This window comes from Cydia splendana, chromosome 10 (genome assembly GCF_910591565.1).
Source record: "Cydia splendana chromosome 10, ilCydSple1.2, whole genome shotgun sequence".
Classification (NCBI taxonomy): Eukaryota; Metazoa; Arthropoda; class Insecta; order Lepidoptera; family Tortricidae; genus Cydia; species Cydia splendana.
The window spans coordinates 17,015,112-17,033,642 of record NC_085969.1 but is presented as its reverse complement, the minus strand read 5'-3'; the positions used below and the strand labels follow the sequence as shown (position 1 = coordinate 17,033,642).

Here is an 18,531-nt window from a genome sequence, read left to right as displayed (position 1 = left end):
AGTTTCCATAGAGTGGATAGCGCCATTGGTACTCGTAACGTGCAGCGAGAATATAGGTACAAAGGTATTTTTCGCGGTACTGGAAATATTCCCTGAGCAAGGAAATGTATTCTATCTTTAGGTTAATTACCAATATGGAAAAAATCTATATTTTCTGTGTAATAAAAATGAGGTAAACGTCAAAAGCTCAACGCAGTTTGCACATATGTACTGGAATCGAATTAGACCCAACTGACAGGTTAGCTTCCGTCTTCCGAATTCCAGGTTCAGAACCATGAATGAAAGGACCCATTTTTTGTTCAATAGTATTAAGAACTTACAGTTTACGGCAAAATTAAACCATAAGCTGTATACTAAATCCTGTCATAAAGGTCCAAGCATCCTGTGTAGTGAGCAATTGCTAGTCTAATTGTCCCATTTCTTTTATAGGTCTACCGTTTAACTCAGGCATGTTCAGCTACCTACGGCCAGCGGATCAGTATTATTTTTATTATACCTATTAAACTATTACCTAGTTTTAGTCTTAAATTTCAGCTACCTTCTACTAGAAAATTATCGCGCAATTTCTTTACAAGCCGCCTGAGATAGGTTGTAGAACTATAAATTGTAAAAAGTATTTTGAAAATTGCGTCAGTTTTCTGGCCGCAAAAATGTCGAACTCTGGCATTAAGATTACAATAATATGTTCCCGGAAACAATATTGCGAATTCTTCGAAATGTCACTTCACTAGCAATGAGTTCCAAAGCGAGCCAACAATGGCGCCGATAGGCACTAAGTTGTATCACGTTGTATTGTCGCGGTTTAAAAGCTGCGCCTAAACAAAATGGACACATCGATCACTGCTTGGCCTACTTGTGTCACTCGGAACGTTTCATCATTCTTCTGACTTGCGGGTTTCTTAAATAGTTTAAAAAGATTATTGCACTGTAATGTAGCTGAGTATTTGAGTAACAGTGGCGTTTAATGGTACGAGTAGGTATCCTGACAATATTGGAAGGTAAGATATCCAGCACCATTACTCATTACTGGAATAGTCTACGTATGTAGCACCTACAGAAATGTTGAGAAAACAGGTGTTAAGAAATCTAGAATTTATTATTGATCTATTTTAAAAGAAATTATCTTGTTTATTACCTTGTTTGTACCAATTTTCGAAATCGGCCATAGTAAATAAGTAAGTAGGTACTTTTTCTAACAGCCTATTAATTTCACAAACCCTAGGTGATTTACTTATTTCGTTGAGTATAAAGTTAATCCTATAAGTAGGTCCCAGTTAAGGTAGACCTAAGTACAATTGCGTGATGCTTATTTAAGCCGACATAAATCCACGCCCACGTAGGTACCCTAATACGATTACCTACTTTCAAAGTCTAGGAAGTCATGATTGAACTTGCATTGTATAGGTTTCACGTCTTTATTGAGAAGGAAAACGAGTAGATGGTAAGTGATATGTAAAAGCTTTATATAGGATACTACAGGCTGGTCTTAAAATACGTTGACAAAATTTGTTTAGGAATATTTTCTTACTTTTACAAAATTTCATTAAAAATTAAAACTCAATCATTTCCATCATTTTCAACATATTTTATATTTTTGGGCCATCCAGTATAGTATAGGTAAGCAATAAATATTTTTTGGTACTGATAAATTATGTAGCACACTACAATCTGACGCCATTTTAGATAAAGGTAATATTTATTAGTTCTGATAAATAAACTCCAACAATGATAATAAAGTGACAGAAGTGATGTGCCTAATCAATTTAATTTATTTACCCGAAAGAGGATTCATATATTTTTTCAACCGTAATGTTTTTAAAACAGAAGATTAATGTGTTTTGATTATATATCCGTTTGTAAGACTCTTCTTTCTTTTACTTACGTATTTTAATAGTTATTTTGTATACTTAATCATTTCAGATTCGTCCCAATATTCCCAATTGAATGATATACGTCACCGTTACCAAACGATAGGCGTCAGAATTTTAAACTTTTTAGGGTTCCGTACCCAAAGGGTAAAACGGGACCCTATTACTAAGACTTCGCTGTCCGTCCGTCCGTCCGTCCGTCTGTCCGTCCGTCTGTCACCAGGCTGTATCTCACGAACCGTGATAGCTAGACAGTTGAAATTTTCACAGATGATGTATTTCTGTTGCCGCTATAACAACAAATACTAAAAACAGAATAAAATAAAGATTTAAATGGGTCTCCCATACAACAAACGTGATTTTTGACCAAAGTTAAGCAACGTCGGGAGTGGTCAGTACTTGGATGGGTGACCGTTTTTTTTTTTGCTTTTTGTTTTCGTTTTTTTTTTTGCATTATGGTACGGAACCCTTCATGCGCGAGTCCGACTCGCACTTGCCCGGTTTTTTTTTAAACTTTTACCTAGGTATTTATAAAGGGGCCCACTGATTAACAGTCCGCCGGACGGTATCGGCCTGTCAGTTGTTCGGAACTGTCAAATTTTTGTTCTAACTGACAGGCCGATACCGTCCGGCGGACTGCTAATCAGTGGGCCCCTTAACAACCTTTCAATAATTAATTGTCTAGGCCTTCTAAAGTTTCCAAGAGAAAAAGCTTTTCTTAATTAGAGAAAAGGTCCAACGTCTAAGTTTACACGCGAATTTTGTAAAAAGGCTCGCGTAGGCAGCGGCAGCGGCGGTGTTGTAAGTCGGCGGTATAAAGCCTTAATTACGGGCTTTACCGCTGGCGAGGCTTTGTGTTATAGAGAGAGCAGAACTCGTGACTGAAACCTGACCATGAAAAACATAGCAGATGGTATACTTGCATATAAAAAAGGGAGCCCAGATCACAAGCCAATTCGAACGTACACTGACATCAGAATGATATTTGAATTATATAATATTTTATATCTCATCCGCGCCAATACACGTATGGACATTGGACAAGTACGGACGAAAAGCACGATAAAGTAAATACCTAAATATGGCCTGTAAGTGACAATCGTTTAAAGAAAATGCCCAACTAAAGTTAAATAATGTATGGATAGGATCGCGTCATTTTTGGCGCGATTAGCGGTTGTCGATATATACCTACGTTTGTCAACTTGGCTACAGCCCCTGGCCGCGTAGCCAACTTGCCAATCGCTTATGCTCCGTAGAGATCGAAACGCAACTGTCACTGTCGCTCTAATATGGAAGAGTGATAGAGAGACACAAAGCGTTTCGTTGTCGAAGCGATAAGATAACAATGTCACCTTGGCTAAGCCGGCTGTTCCCGAAAGTTAAGGTATTATTACTGCTATTAGTCTGTCTATTGCCGACTGTACTTTTCTCCGGGCAGTTTTAAGTAGGTATATATTAGTTATCATAGGTAATGAATTAATAATGATGTTTTATCACTACACCTTATAAAACAAAGTCCCCCGCCGCGTCTGTCTGTTTGTGTGTTTGTATGTTTGTTCGCGATAAACTCAAAAACTACTGCACGGATTTTCATGCGGTTTTCACCTATCAATAGAGTGATTCTTGAGGAAGGTATAGGTGTATAATTTGTTAACCCGTGCGAAGCCGGGGCGGGTTGCTAGTCTAAACTAGCGACCCGCCCACGTAAGTGAATTTCGCTAACCATACTACGCGTTTGACCGAATGTTTGCCTCAAACTTGATAACTTCCCCAGCATAAACTTAACAAACATAAACACTGAGTTCAAGACTCTATTTTACCATTGTATCAGTGAACAAGCAAAACAAGCTATATTTACCTACAACGTCTGGAACCTTCGCTAAATTAGTTCAGGCTCTATTTACTTGAGGAACACTATAAGTGCATGGAATAGCATGCATGTTCTCATTAATTGATTTATGTATAACGTAATGTGTACCTAGTTTTTATTTAGAACATGACGATAATTAATAGATACTCGTACTTAGTTATTCCCGAATTTTGTTTTGACATGAATGGATAAAATTGCTGACATAAGAATGATTATTTATAAGACATTTTTTAATTTGTATCTAATTAAATAATATTATGTAAATATGAATGACGATCATAATATTAATTCTAGCATAATTGACCGAAGCGAAGCGAAGGTCTACGTTTTGACTCGGGCATTTTGCTTTCGTATGTCCGGATGTTCTCCTCTACAGGTCGCAATTCTTAACCGATTCTCGTGAAATTTTGTGACCGAATTTTATGACTAAATAAAATTTTTTTGTCAATCCGGTTTTTGGAAATTTTTAAAAATGGCGGAGTCGTGATACCTGGCGCCTAAACAAATAGTCGTATCGATATCATAAGACTTTTTTCTTTTTGAGACATGTTTACAGAGTTAATAGCAAAAAATGCAGAAAAAAATTATCGCTGGTTTAGGCGGTATTTAGATATTTAATTTTAACTAATTTTAATTTGAGAAGGAGTAGCTAAATTTCGTCAACCCATCTAAGAACTATTTGGCTCAGTTTGTAAACGTTCGCTTTTTCTGTTTGCACAGAGGGTCTGGGTTCGATCCCCAGTAATTGTATGCTGGGATATTATTTACGCATATTTAATTGTTTATTTATTAGACATTCATAAGCATAACAGATGCACTAAATCGCTTACAAACTATCTATACACTTCTTCTTCATCCATTTTTTCATTAAATTAAAATTAACAAATGTTACTCATCCTTGAAGAAAACAACATTATTTAAAAAAAAAAAAAAAATATAAAATTTTTCATGTCACACATTTTTTGGTCAGATAACGACTCAGGAATACTGAGAGCTCTTTGCCAAAACTACCAACACTATCCGCGAATATGTCGATCTGCGGGGCAAACTTGGACAAGACATTAAGAAGCTCTAAAGCCCGAGCCGTGGGCGAGTTAGCGGCGCGGCGGGTGCGCGCGGGGCACCCCGCGAATAGGCGCGCCGGGCGCCGCGCGGGCAGCGCGCTCAGGCCCGGGGGACAGGGACGCCACACCGGGAAAAACAGGCCTAGTCGAGCCAGTACACTCGGATTATTTACTGTGTTGTTTATTACTCCATAGTAGTGTAACAACAACAACAGTTTCCGCCTGAGCTCCAGCGTATGAAGCCCCACCATACCCGAGACGAAAAGCGAAGGATACAGGAGAGGGTAGTATCCATACTGCCTCTTGTACAGGTATCGGGCGAATCGTCTTTGGACTCTCTCCACCATTAACTGGTATTTTTCCTCCCTGGGGTCCCACACGCTATGGCTCCAAACTCTAACTTGCTCCGGACGTAAGCATTGTACAACAATATCGCTACCCTGATGTTTTTAAACTGCGCGGATACCCTCATTATGAACCCGAGCGTTTTCGTAGCGGCTTTACACGTCTGTGTTATATGTGTACGGAAGTCCAGCTCCACATCCAGTTTGAGTCCCAAATCAGATATTTCACTGACTCTTTCAAGCGGAACGTCTCGAAGATGGTATGCAGCGTACACTGGTGAACGAGCGCTAGTAAAAGTGACGGTTTTACACTTAGATGCGTTAAATTGCAGTTTGTTAGCATCACTCCAATCTACCACAGCCTCAATATCTTTCTGCAGTTTGGCACAGTCATCCCGTTCACCAATCTGCAGGAAGAGCTTGAGATCATCTGCAAATAATAGGCACCTAGAGTTTCTGACGACCTTCGGTAGATCGTTGATCATCAGTAGAAACAGAGTCGGTCCCAACGTGCTGCCCTGACTAACACCTGATCGGGTGTAATATGGCTGGGACTGATATCCGGACAATGCTACGTACTGACTACGACCACGTAGGTAATCTGCAAAAAAATTTGTCAGCTTAGGCGTGAATCCGAACCCAGCTAACTTCTGTAGCAAAACGTCATTGTCAACCAAATCGAACGCTTTTTTGAAATCAAAATAGGCCGCGTCTACCTGGGACCAGTGATCCATGGCTGTATTCACATAATCTATAAAGCAGATGTGATTTGTTGTGGTTGATCTACCAGTCCTAAAGCCATGTTGAGCGTCATCAAGTTGAGCGGCCGTTTGATTTTTGATTCTATTGTTGACAACGGTTTCGAAGACCTTGCCAAAAACTGACAGCACCGCAATGGGCCGATAGTTACTCACATCGGAACCGACACTGTTCTTGGGTACAGGTGTTACTCTGGTGATTTTCCAGCAAGAAGGGTAGGTAGAGTGCTGTAGTGCCAGATTAAATATATAGAGAAGCGGTTGCTCCAAAACACTAATACAATCGCGGACTAAGAAGGTCGGCACCCCGTCCGGACCCGAGGCAGACCGTGCCCTAAGAGCCCTGACCGCGCGGCGCAGCTCCCGCGCGTCCACGCTGTCGACAGCCACACGCGTCGCATCAGCCTCCGTCGCGCCACAGCGCGCCGCCTCCTCGGCGTCTAAGCGCGGTGCCTCACTGTGGAACACAGAGCTAAAATATTCTGCAAACGCTTCTGCTGCCTCCTGCCCGACCACGATTTTACCTTTATACGAATAGGTACTTTCGCGTCTATCCCTCCTTTTGTTCCTAACATAACTCCAGAATTTATTTGGCTCATTAATAATATCTCGCTCAATGTTATCGAGGTATCGTCCATATGCAACTTTGATTAACATTTTGACATGCCCCCTGTAGTATCTATAGAGCTCTCTGTTAAACAATTTTCCCGTTTGTTTGTATTTTTTTAGGTGAAAGTATTTGCTCTGAATATACCTGATAATTTCCGGTGTATACCACGGAGGATAGATATATTATAACTTTTTGTATTTTTTTACACATCAATTTCGTATTGTTTTTCTTTAATTTACTATACACCGTGTTTTTATTGAATTCCGTTAACTTCGGGGTATAGTTAAGTACGTTTATAAGAACTAAATGGCATAGTTAATTTAAAAAAAAAAAAAAAAAATTTGTTTTCTTTTTTGTTTTTTTTTTTGTTTAAAAAGTAATTAAATGTAGCATATAGCGTTGTTGTAACACGGGCATTACATTTAACTCAACCAAACAATTGAAATCTGTGACATATCAATGTCATTTCGTACATCAATCGACCGAGATTGTACTTAAGTTTAGTAGCAAATGTATGAACTCATTCTAAACACTAATCAATATGTAAGCCGGCCCTAAGGCAAGTGTACACGCTTGTAGAGGCCTTATAGTAAAAAAATAAATTATGGATTATCTCCGAAATGGACTTAATTAGAACATCGGTGTCTTTGAGAAAGTTACTTGATTTAAGCTCAGGAATGCACCCTTGAAATTAACGGAAATCAAAAAAAACACGGTGTATTTAAAGCTCTTAGCACCATGTTATTTTAAGCTCTGCTCGCGAGGTCTACAGCTCACAGAGCCACTAGTTTATAATGTTATTTCATATTATGAGAACAAGCCCTCCCGCGCATGAGAGGAGGCCTGTGCCCAGCAGTGGGACGTATATAGGCTGAAATGATGATGAGAACAAATATCTAAATCTAAAATCGAAATCTGTTAATCTAGCCTCTTTCAACTAGGTATGCGCTGCTTAGGATGGTACTGCATGTGTCCAATATATTGGTCCAATATGTATTTATGTCTCACATTTTGCTTAATGAGTGAGACGCAATGCACATTCGAGCAAGATATTGAACAGATGGAATACCATCCTTAAATAAGATCTCCAAGATCTTGTTTCTTAAAATAAAATGAGAGACTATTAATACAGCACAGACTGTCAGTACCAGGGGGCCTACCGCGAACCACGTTCGACGTGTTGCCTCCCTGTCACACTTACGTACGAATTTACAAGTGCGACAGAGAGGCAACAAGTTGAACGTGGTTCGCGGTAGGCCCTCAGTTCATTGTATTAGCGTTGCTCATCTTTGTTTTTGATGGCGACATTGCGAATGGCCTCAAACCCATATTTTTAGGGTTCCGTACTTCCGTACCCAAAGGGTAAAACGGGACCCTATTATTACTAAGACTCCGCTGTCCGTCCGTCCGTCCGTCAGCTGAAATTTTCACAGATGATGTATTTCTGTTGCCGCTATAACAACAAATACTAAAAACAGAATAAAATAAAGATTTAAGTGGGGCTCCCATACGACAAACGTGATTTTTGACCGAAGTTAAGCAACGTCGGGCGAGGTCAGTACTTGGATGGGTGACCGTTTTTATAGATAATGGTACACGGAACTCACGGAACCCTTCGTGTGTGCGCGAGTCCGACTCGCACTTGGCCGGTTTTTTTTATCGCTGCCGGTCTAAGATATGGCGTTAGAACCGCTTTACAGAGAATTCAAAGCTAAGACTATTGACACTCCATGAAAAAAATTTAACATTGATGGTTGTCTGGTAGAGATTGTTATTAGGGTATTAATTCCGCCTTTTGTACATTATTTTTGTATTTTGTGCAATAAAGTTTAAATAAATAAAAACGCACCTTTGTATAGATTTTACTTGTCTATCTAATTAAATAGTCTTTGATGTAAATAAACCCGCTCGGCTGACTAATTAAATATGGCGTATATCTTATTACTTTGTAAATATGGAGTGTTAATTTGATGATGTTCATAACTTCGATAGCCATATTGGGCATCTAATGTCGAGCCCGGCGGTCCGATTATATTAAATTTAGTCAGTCAACACCGTAATTGTCATAAATTGAGAGTTAACTTCCGAAATGCTTGTACAGTCAGCAGCAGAAATTGCTATGCGGGCCAGGTGTTTAAAATTACCTTGACGCGCTCATATTCTTTTAACAATGAAGTCGCGTCAAGATCATTTTGACCACCTCGCCTGACTGTATCAATTTTGTAAAATCGATGAAAATGCCGTTTTGTACAGTCAGCATCGATTGTAGCGGGTGAATCAACGCTCTAATTAAAAGTATCTGCCATCTTAGAATTATTTTACGAATAGATATATTATATCTCTACATTTTGTGTTCTAATTCTAAGGTATCTGTCACAGTCTAATTGTTCTAGATACAGGGACCAGGGATCTTTTTGTTAAGCTGGTAGAAAATGCTTTTTGCGCGCAGTTCTTCACTTCTGAGGCTGACTGTAGGTACTACATGTATCAAAAGCGGTAGATGTGAAATATGTAAAATCACTACACCTTATAAAACATATTCTCCCACCGCGTCTCAGTGGCGTAGCTAGGGGGGGCGGCGGGGGCGGCCCGCCCCGGGTGTCACCCATTTAGGGGTGACACCCGACCATCAGTCAGGGGTGAACATCAGTAGTGCCATTTATACAAATTCGTAAAACTGTGGCAGATTGCACAACCGCCATTAAGGAAATAATATACAACATGCCCACGAGGAACCCGAGAGATTTTAACAGTATATTCCTCATCATATTTAAAGACTAAAATGTCCTATAAACTGTTTTGGAATTCGCCTAGTTTCAGAGTCCAGTACCACCAACCAGCTAAAAACATTTTTTTATTGTTACTGGGTTTTACTGCCAGGCGTTCTACACTAGTCAGCTGTGGTACCATTTCACGAAACGATCGTTCAACAGACTCCGAGTACAGTACAACAACGCGTTTCGTGCAATGTTACATCTACCGTGGCGGTGTAGTGCGTCTGGTATGTTCGCTGAGAACAGAGTAGATGACTTTTACGCTATAATGCGTAAAAGGCACTGGTCGTTTGTCGGGAGAGTGAGCGAATCGACAAACAGCATTGTAAATGTAGTATACACAACTTGCTACGTACTGTGTGAGCGAGATTACCGCTGCACCTATTTAATTTAATTAGTACCTACTTTTTAAGTTATAGCTTTAATTTATAAATAATATTTAGCATGTAATTATTATTGTAATGTAATGGGTTCATATCTAAATAAATAACATTTTTATTTTATTTATTTATTATTTATTTTTTATTTTACAATTATTGCACTAAGTAACAATAATTGTAAAACCTAGTTTTTGTAAGTGTACTTGTCACTTTCAATCACTTGTCAATTATATCAATAATGATATTTGGATATTTGTGGGGTACCTACACGTAAAAAAGTGACAACAAGGTACACTTTACAAAAACTAGGTGTTACAAAAAAAGTTAAAATTATTTTTGAGTGATAGTTTTACAAATAGCATTGGTTTGCATATATGGCACCATTATAGCTTGCCCCTTTTTCTATGAGATTTGGCTTAAAGGGCTGGCATCCAGGGTATAAAAAAAAACAAAAATTTGACACAATTCTAGGGATTGACAGAGCAAGCTATGATGGTGCCATCTGCTAAAAAGTTCCACCGGCCAATCCCATTGACAAAAAAAAGTTAAAATGATTTTTTGGTGACAGTGTTAAACACGTACAAGAAATCGAAAGGCAATGTTCAATCTCAGAAATGTTTGGTTAAAATCTCTCGGGTTCCTCGTGGGTACCTGGTATGTAACAATAATATGTTGGCGCCTCGTAGGTTTTTTTTTATTAAGAAAGGTTTTTTTTTATTATGTGATTATTTCTGTAATTGAGAAACTATGTCACTGTTTTTAATTGGGTGACTCCGGACCACTCTAGACTATTTGAAATTCATTGTGAATTGGGATTTCACAGAACCTTTTCCAAATCTCGCACTCGGCAAAAAAAGATTTTAATTTTTTTTTAATAAAAAAATATTTGTATATCTTTCACGGGACAATGATGACTTGGACCTTTAGGAGGCGTGCGCGGAGCCCAGGCCAACACATAGATGACCTTTTGACACTTATGAAATGTGGGTTACACCGAGCGGATGCTGTCCTTGCCCGTGTTATATTAGAACGCGCGCAGAGGCAACACCCGCCAGGGGTGGACTATTAAGAGTTCATGGAATCCAAAATTAAAGCAATAGAGTATAATTGTGAGCTATGGAATATTAAAAATAAATTACTATTACTTTTTTAAATAATTATATTTAAAAAATTTGATTGAATTTTGGGGTGACACCCACAATTTCCGCCCCGGGTGCCACCCATGCTAGCTACGCCACTGCCGCGTCTGTCTGTTTGTGTGTTTGTATGTTTGTTTGCGATAAGGGCATTTTCACTTAATTGAACACCTTTAACGGCCGGTTAGCAATCGTTACAAAACTGACGGTCAATGTCAAATCCCATACATTTTGTCAGGAATGTAACGGCTAGACGTTACTGAAACACGACTTAAGTCGCGCTTTAAAGTACAAGTTAAATGAAAATGCCCATAAACTCAAAAACTACTGAACGGATTTTCGTGCGGTTTTCACCTGTCAGTAGAGTGATTCTAGAGGAAGGTTTAGGTGTATAATTTGTTAACCCGTGCGAAGCCGGGGCGGGTCGCTAGTACCTAATTTAAATAATCCAATCAAACAAAACAAATTTTGTAATTGGAACCTAATAAACAAAGCCAGAAAGTGCCTACCTAATTTTAGCCACTTAATTTTATGGGATTGGATCATTTTCGTTTAAAACTACATATGTACATTAAATTTTTATGCCAAAGAAAGTGCTTGTCTCAAGGGCAAACTCTAATGGCCGTGCATGCGAAGTTCACTATGTTATTGGCATAAAAGAACATTTCATTCCTATGTCGTTAAATTTATTACAACGAGGACTGCCAATGGTTAGTTAAGTGTGTTTCTGACATTACCAAGGACGGTTCGTAAAATGACTGGAGTAAAAGGCGCAACTGCTTAATAGTTTTCGGGTAATAAATAGCTTTGAGACTAAATTTAGTTAAATTTACTTAATTACCTAACTAAATTTTTGCATACAGAATATAACTTATATAACACAATGTAGCAATAAGCTATGAAACCAAGCCGCGCCGTAGTGTCTCGTAAAATGATCATTAGGTTATAGTCAGCATAATAGATAGTTACGTCCAAAGTAGCCAAATATATCGTACATTTACCAGTTGCTCCTAATAGCACTGTCTGTAGAAATATTTACCTAGGTAAATATTGTGTTCAAGGAAGACTCTAGGCAGATAGGTACCTACTTAAAATAAAAAGCTTTACCATTAAAAGATAGCCCTGCAGAACGGTCTACTTAAGTGTCTGATGAGGAAAGAATAGCATCCTGTACAACTACATAAATATATCTAAGTACAGGGCCTTGTACTAGTAATTCGAGCTAATGTGTGTCAGAGAAACAAAGCAGCTATCAACTCCTGAATTAGGACAATGGCTATAAGAATCAAATGCGTCGGCGATCGCTTATCAGTTATCACCATTAAATATTCACACGTAACGATTAATGAGTAAAACCCCAAAACACTAACGCATAAAACATAAAATAATCGGAACAAGGTTAGCAACGGTGACTTCGACCGTCTTTGAGTTCAAAATCGATAAACGGACGGTCGCATCGCGATAAAATGCGAAACTAAGTTTACAAACTCACCTCAAACCGAATCAGCTTGTTATTTGTGTGTCGCTGTTCACTTTTTGCCAGTCTTTGGCAATTTGTACGTGCGTGGCGGTTCGTGGACGGACGCGGCGCGAAAAGTGATGCACGGCTATGAGTGCATCTTTTAAACTGAAGGACAGGTCAGCAATATATAGACGTTTTGTTTGTAATGCAGCGGCAGCGGCGAGTGAGTGAAGCGTCCTGATATAATAGTCATTCGATGTTACATTTTTAATGCAGTAATTCATTTTTTTTTCTTTTTGCGTTATTTTTTTCACATATCATATTAGATAGTCGTGTATGTTATTAGTTAACTTTAAAAGTTTTCGTTTAAATACTTTAAACAGTCGGGGTTCTTGAATCATTAATTAATAATGAAAGCCTTTGTATGTAAAATAATGAGGAGAATGTGCCAAGTCTCTTAACCAGGATAATAGGAAATGTATATAGTTAACTATTAAGGTTTTAGAAAATCATTACGAAAAAAAACTAGAAAAAAAACATAAAAGCTTAATACTTTGGAAGCCATTCATATTTGCCCTCAGTTGAAAGGAAATATTTATTAGATACAAATCAACTCTGCATAGTGTAAGAAGCTAGTCATTTCATGTGTGAAGAAGTAAAAGGGTTGATATTACACGAACTTTATTAATTATTAGGCACAAAAAGGTAGTTAGTTAAGTCTGATGAATAATATATAAAATGTTTATGTATGAATCGATCTGGCACCTAGCTACAAAATACATAATTTTAACGGATTTTTATCTGCGCCGGAATAACAGGATTAAACTTAACAAAACGTAAAGTAACGCCTGAATCTATTCACTATTTGTATTAAACTAGTCATTATTAGGTACCTTATCAATAAAGTTGTGTAAGCTTAGTCAAAATTAACTAAGTATATAAGTACTAATATTTACAATTTAAAGTTACTTACATTTCACTTCATTAAAAGTTAATAATAAAAACATAAAACTTTATTTATTCATTTCGTATTAGAAACATATTTGCTGAAATATATAAAAAACAGGTAAGCAAACAAGTTTCCAAAACTTGCGATGTTTATTTGTTTTAATTATCCTGATTTTACCGCTCTTCCTACTTTAAGCATAAGGTCTAATTTTATTCAATCCACGCAGACATAAACTTTACTAAAACAATTAACTTTACTGTTATTTTTAATTCAACCTTCCAAGTACGTAAACCTATCGATTTCATGTCAAATATTCTTTACCTGTAAATTACATATTATCACACAAGGGCAACCGCTGACACTTACCGAGAGTCCAGGGTTACAGCCGGCCGTCAAGGAGTTCTTTCTGAACTTGGGGATGCAAATTTGCATGGAACTTTTGCCTTCAGGGGGCCCGGCGCAACCGTACTCGTCACTCCGATTATTTCTTGTTAAGTTTATATTGTTTGTATTGTTCACTTTGACGAGGATGTTACAGGTTTGGGACGCGATTTGGAAGAGTCCTTCTTCTAGGTTTCTTTTATTGTTGTATTGCCGGTTGAAGTGAAGGTAGTCCCACCAGGAAGGCATGGTTTACGCGCGCGAGTCGGCGGCGGCACGAGCGAGCGCGGCGGGTGGCGAGACCAATGTGCCTCAACCTCATGTAGTAGGATTGTAAGAAACAGGCGGGCTTGCGCGGTAAAAAGTTTTGTTGCACGCTGTTGGACTGATTCGAGCTATGTAAGATAAACACGTATTGTACCTATATCAACTTTAAAGTTTAAAAGCAAGAGTTTAGAGTTTAAACTCTTGCTAAGAAAAACGGTACATATTAGCGCGCTGACACGATGCCATTTGGTATGTAACAGGCTGGTAACAGGAGTGAATAGTTAAATTAAAATTTATTATTAAGTTTCAAGTGGTTTAAATTTTTGTGTGATTAAAAAATATACAAAAATGTATACCTATACCAAAGAGCCTATACCTATATATTTTTATTGAAATAGTTTTATCAAACTTTAAGATTATAATCATCAGAGGCGTAATGGGTAACTGTAATCTAACGATATATTATTTTAATTAATCTGTTACATGCAGTCGGTATATCTACCATCTACCAATTCAATTTACTTTGTGAATATCTAACTAAATGTAAACCTACTCAATTTACTTTGTGACTATGTAAATGTAAAAGCTATTTCAACTAATGCATGAGTAACACTGCAGTTTATTTTTAAATCACAAAAGCTTTCTAAAAACATGTATTGAATTAATATTTTAAATTGATTCTGTACACGCGTCGGTTTAGCGTTAGAACCGCTCAAGACTAACCCTTTTATATTTAACTCGTATAAGTTATTTTAAGTTGAGAGTACAGTTATTAAGTGCTTTCAGAAAAGGGGTTGTGCACAAATCACGCGAGGTGTTTTCGGCTACTTTTTGACCCCCCCTCCCCCTTGGTGATATTTGGTGAGGTTTTTGGCTACCCCCCCTCCCCCCACACAACCTCACGTGTATTTTCTTGAAATTATTTCATTCGACCTAATTTTAAGATAAATAGTATTTTATATAGAAAACCTCGTTTATTTTTCTATTTTCGTTAAATAGACTCGCTATTTTGAAGTGCAGAGTGAAGATTTATGTTTAACGAAACCGAGAAAAAGTATCTACTCATGTGGTAGGTTTTTTTTCTTAGTTTCGTTCACTGTAGAAAAATACACGTGAGGTTTCCTTATACCCCCCTCCCCCAACGTGATCTATCGTGATTTTTTCGTGACCCCCCTCCCCCTATCGAACCTCGCGTGATTTGTGCACAAGCCCAAATGGTCCGGTTAGTGATAACTTGAAACTAATAATGTCGTTCTGAGTATCGTTCATAGCAAAAAATGGTACAAAAATATATGGAAATCTAACTAAGTAATTAATTGAATTTATGCAGTTTTGCGTGGAACGGAGAAGAGTAGCTAGATTTGAAAGATTGTGTAATCGAGATCCCATTGAAATAACATAGCATCTCGATAACTATACTCTGTATCTTTAGATATTTAAATAAACGTAAACAAATAATTTGTACATTTTCGGGTAGTTATAACATTTATTGGTTAACCAATCAAATACAAAACCGCCTGGATCTGTCACTGAACAACCTGACTTTAAACTACATTATTTGATCGTGTAATGTTTTCATCTACCCTCAACTGGCTTAAGGAGCCATTTGAGGGTAGATTTTGTTTACTTTTATTTAAATACCTTTTAACCTTTTGAACGAAAAACGGCACATCCATTTGCCGTGCCACTGACGCCACTGGGGTAAAATTTAGTTTTGTGAATAAATAATGCCAACCTAAAAGTGGAGTGTTTTTCAGTAGATTTTCATCAAAAAACAATCGACGTCAAATGCCGTCTTTGGCGTCGTTGTCATGATTTTGCGTTGAAGTCAATTGCCGTCTGTGGCGTTCAAAAGGTAGATGCAGACTATAGTCTGACACGTACGTTTCTCTCAGACATGGCATATTGCAATCCAATTGTACAACTGTACACCCGATAACAATGGGAACTTGAATCGAATGCCCAGGGCTATCGAAGCGGCACTTAAAAGGCTGAATTTCTTGACGCGAAAGGGCGAAAAGGGATTTATTAGATAATTTCAAGTATCGAATAAGTGATTTGATTAGATAAGTTTGTATCCTTTATTGTTTTGCGTATAAAAACATTCTAAGCCTTATTAGAAGAATAGATATTAACAAATTAAATGATTTTGAGAAAAATAAATAACTTTTTATTTCAAGTAGAAACGTACCTAATTTACCTATATAAATTATAAAAATAAATAAATTTCATATACTTACCAAAGAGGATTTGAAGAAGAGAGTTACTGTCATGGTAAATTATGTAGCTACAGTTCATTTACTGCCATCTTTCGACAGAAGATTAAACCTGTTTGAACGCCATTTGACTTTGATCCTTATTCTTTAACTGATATGTGTTAACTTTTTAAATATTAATATTCACGCCATCTACTCGAGCATAGGCTGAAGGTTGTGGCGCCATCGCTCGAAAACATGGAACCATACCTTTGGCCTATAGTCGAGTAGATGGCGTGAATATTAATATTTAATAAGTTAACACATATCACTTAAAGGATAAGGATCAAAGTCAAATGGCGTTCTAACAGTTTTATGTTCTGTCGAAAGATGGCAGTAAATTTACAGTGGCTACATAATTTACTTTGACAATCCGTCTCTATAGACTTTATTCTCTTTGTACTTACTAAGAAAACGTGACCAAGGCCTCCAAGGCTCAAGGCTTTTTCATACGAGTAATTTTCCATGTCTTCGCCTAAACAAATTAACACAGTGTCAAACTAAAACGTTAATTACACACATACATCCACCAAGAGAGGTGAAAGTAAATAAAAGCTCGCGATCTGGTGAAATATTTGCTAACTTGCAATTAACCCAATGACCGCTTTTATAGTCTCTATCTTTAGGTATTTAAAAAAGAGTAAACAAAATCTACCCTCAAATGGCTTCTTAAGCCAGTTGAGATTAGATGAAAACATTACATGATCAAATAATGTAGGTTAAAGTCAGGTCGTTCAGTGACTGATCCAGGCGGTTTTGTATTTGGTTGGTTAATCAATAAATGTTATAACTACCCGAAAATGTACAAATTATTTGTTTACTTTTATTTAAGTACCTAAAGATACAGAGTATAAGTTTGTACACTTTCGACGGCGTCGGCAGGATTTGTGACGTCACTACGCATTACCCAGATAGCTAACACACGTCACATATCTAGACTAGACGTCACGGGGAATTCTCCCCAAAAATCCCAAATCTAGGTGTAACGCAAGTTTAATCAAAGCTAATGGAATCTATTTTACAAGCTTTTATTTAGTTTCACCTGACCGTTGTCTGTCTGTCTGTCTGTCTGTCTGTCTGTCTGTCTGTCTGTCTGTCTGTCTGTCTGTCTGTCTGTCTGTCTGTCTGTCTGTCTGTCTGTCTGTCTGTCTGTCTGACTGTGTGTAATCAAATCTTGCAAGTTAAATTTGATCCACTTCCCGGTTTCCGATTGAGCTGAAATTTTGCACACATACGTAAGTCGGGTGACAATGCAATATTATGGTGTCATCGAGCTGATGTGATGATGGAGACCGGAGGTGGCCATAGGAACTCTGTGATAAAACAACGAAACCTAATTATGTTTGGGGTTTTTAGAATTGTCTCGATGAGTATTAGTTGCCTGTGGAAAAGAAACTACAGTCGGCGATAAAAGCTTGTACCAAAAATGAAATTTTTGCCAAAAACTTATTACCTATACGATCTTCGTACGTGCGTACACTCAAGGTACCTATTAAATATCGACACGGCTTAAGTACCAAAAATATGTATAGGTACTCTACTTTAATCCATAGGCAATATTGCATATTTTTGGCACTTTGTCAAATATGCAATATTTGTTATAATTTTTTTTATCTATCTCTATATAATTGATTTATGTCTTCTAAAACGGCTATTATAATTTGGATGCTAATTTTATGCATAAAGGATCACTCAAGGACTTAGATCGGGACGGGGCCGGGCCGGAGCTTCCAGCAGCGCTTTATTTTCGATGGAAAGCACCACGTGAACACCGATCAGCCCTCATAGAAAATGATATGTCGGATGCCTCGGCCCGGGCACGGCCTGGTCTAGCGTGAGTCATCCTTAACGGTGACAAACGTGCAGGTCGTGCAGCCCGATGAAAAATGTAGGTAAGTTTACCAAGTCAAGAAGTGACGGTGAAAAATCGATCTAAAGTTAGTACCCGATTTCATTTTTCATTTCAGGGGTCGAAACGGTGAAAAATTTATTAGAGTTTTAGATTTCAGAATTTGACGGAGCGGCATTTTATTAGTAAGTTCTTATTGAAAGCCATACGATTTAACAGAGCCCTTTATGATTACACTTATAACACGTTTTCCGAAAGTACAATACTCAAGCGGATCCCTGAATAATTAAAACCGTTTTATGGACATTTCAACCGTTACGTTAAGACCATTAGGGAATACCTAGAACTCTAATATCACGCAACGCACTACCTACTAATGCATGAGCTAACAGCAAGTTATTATGATCCTTATTTCAAAACATGAAGTTCTACATTCCCTTGGGCTTTTAAAGTACACACGTATGTAATCGCTTGTTGACTATTAAACCGGCCAAGTGTGTGTTGGACGTGCAATGAAGGGTTCTGTGCCTTTACACGATACGAAAACCGCAAAATAAGTAAAAA

The 18,531-nt window shown here is 37.8% G+C and overlaps 1 protein-coding gene across 1 annotated transcript in view; it reads right to left on the bottom strand.

Annotated features, from left to right (window-relative positions):
* Positions 1-13,924, bottom strand: part of LOC134794400 (5'-3' exonuclease PLD3-like) — a 73,452-nt gene extending 59,528 nt beyond the window's left edge. The window contains exon 1 of the mRNA XM_063766211.1: positions 13,582-13,924. Coding sequence (XP_063622281.1) covers positions 13,582-13,845 — 264 coding nt within the window. The 5' untranslated portion in view covers positions 13,846-13,924. The remainder of the gene's footprint in view (positions 1-13,581) is intronic.
* Between the last annotated feature and the right edge of the window lie 4,607 nt (positions 13,925-18,531).